Source organism: Arachis hypogaea, chromosome 3 (genome assembly GCF_003086295.3).
Source record: "Arachis hypogaea cultivar Tifrunner chromosome 3, arahy.Tifrunner.gnm2.J5K5, whole genome shotgun sequence".
In the NCBI taxonomy this organism is placed as follows: Eukaryota; Viridiplantae; Streptophyta; class Magnoliopsida; order Fabales; family Fabaceae; genus Arachis; species Arachis hypogaea.
The window spans coordinates 140,681,351-140,683,397 of NC_092038.1; the positions used below are offsets into that span (position 1 = coordinate 140,681,351).

Genomic DNA, 2,047 nt, shown 5'->3' on the forward strand with positions numbered 1-2,047 from the left:
CATCATCAACCGATGCACCACGTTTTGCTTTAACTTTCAATAATATTTCTGTAATCGTTGGCGCATAAGCTTCAATTAAGTCTAATCACTCTATATGTCGCGAGGAGTAATTTACCCTTTATTTTAAAGAGGATAGGATAGAATTCACCAAGATATAAATATGATACACGATACGACGTTACGATATTTTTACAAAAAATATAAGATACATTTAAAAAACGTCATGTAATATAATAAAATATATAAATAATAATTAATATTTTATCATTATAAATAATAAATTATAATAAAAATAACATTATACATAATAGAGTTTGTTTTTTGTATAGCTGTCAAGTTGGTTAGTTTGTTAGACATAATTATAGCACTATTAGTTAGTAATTTATTTTTCCCTTTTGCTATATATATATATTGTAATTGGTACTCAGTACTCCGTGGTGGTTCTTTTAATCAATTATTCTCTCTTTTCACTTCTTTTCAATTCTTCTTCCATTACTTTAAATTTCAATGACGTGAGAGTACATCACCAACCTTCTTCTTTTCTTATAATTATTTTTGTAATTCACTTGAATTTTAAGCTTGGTATCATTTTACATGGTATCAGAGCGAGAAGATCCAACTATGGCAGATAATTTAGCTAATTCGAATGCAAGCCCTTCATCAAATTCCGCTGCAGATTTTGAGAATTTCACCGCTTTCATGCGTCAATTCTCTCAGTTACAGGCACATCTTGGCAGATCTAGTTCCTCTTCTGCAATTTCTGATCTGATTAGCCCTTATTTTCTTCATCCAGGAGAAAGTCCTGGTTTGGCTCTAATTCCGCTTAAATTAACACCTCAAAATTATTATCAGTGGTCGCACCATATGTGGAGAGCACTCAGATCGAAGAACAAGGTGAAATTTCTCGATGGATCCATTCTAAAACCAGGTGAAGGTGATCCTAATTTTGAAGCATGGGATAGGTGTAACAATTTTCTCCTCTCCTAGATCAACCTCTCTCTCAGCCCTGAAATCGCTAAGAGCGTGATGTGGATTAGCTCAGCTCCAGACTTGTGGAATGATTTAAAACGTCGTTACTCACAGGGAGATGACTTTCGAGTTGGTGCGTTAAAAGAAGAATTTTATGCACTCAAACAAGGTGATCTTACTGTTACCTCTTACTTTGCTATGTTGAAAGCTATTTGGGAAGAATTAGAAAATTTACGTGCTATTCCTAGTTGTGTTGCTTGTGTTAATGGATGTTCATGTGGATTACGAATTGTTCGAGACTATGCTTCTGAGGAATATGTTGTCAAATTCTTAAAAAGATTGAATGAGCAATATTCAAATGTTAAATCACAAATCATGCTAATGAAGCCGTTACCTGAAATCAACACAGTACTATTTATGTTAACCCAACAAGAGCAAGAATTGAATTGTGACCCGTCAAATAGCAACATAGTGACTAACTCTTTAGAGGTGCAAACCTCAACTGGAGGCGGTTCATTTTCTGAAAAAGGCAGAGGCCGTGGACGAAATTCAGTCAGAGGAGGAAATAAAAAATCTTATAGTCGAGGCTACACTTCAAAGTTTTGTAGCTACTGTAATCGAATTGGTCATTTAGCAGAGACATGCTATAAGAAAAATGGCTTCCTACTCACCAAAAGCAGCGAGTAGCCAATCAACTTAGCACTGACGAGATAGTTGAGAATTCTAGTGCTGAGATTGCTAATTCTAACCAGGATAAAAAGAGCGATGATACAGTACTTGTGTTGACTCCAGATCAGAAGGAAATCTTACTAGCACTCCTTTAACAACCACGCATGCCAACTTCAAATAGTGTAAACCACATTACTTCTTCCGCCACCCTTACTCAACCAAAAGGTAGGCATTGCTTGAGTGTATCATCAAATTTTACTAAAACTTCTTAGATACTTGACAGTGGAGCTATTGATCATGCATCCTATATTCAAGAGTCTTTCAAAACTTTTCATTATATGAGACCAGTTTTGGTAAATCTACCTGATGGTTCTACCACTACAACAAATATTTGTGGCACTGTGCAACT

The 2,047-nt window shown here is 35.1% G+C and overlaps 1 protein-coding gene across 1 annotated transcript; it reads left to right on the top strand.

Moving 5' to 3' along the window:
* The first annotated feature begins 1,026 nt into the window (after positions 1 to 1,026).
* LOC140183664 (uncharacterized) lies at positions 1,027 to 1,656 on the top strand. Its single transcript, XM_072232131.1, has one exon. The coding sequence runs from the start codon at positions 1,027 to 1,029 to the stop codon at positions 1,654 to 1,656; it is 630 nt and encodes a 209-aa protein (XP_072088232.1).
* The last annotated feature ends 391 nt before the right edge of the window (positions 1,657 to 2,047 follow it).

Coding starts and splice junctions, on each gene's coding strand:
- LOC140183664 (XM_072232131.1), top strand. CDS start 1,027: ATGTGGATTAGCTCAGCTCCAGACTTGTGGAATGATTTAAAACGTCGT.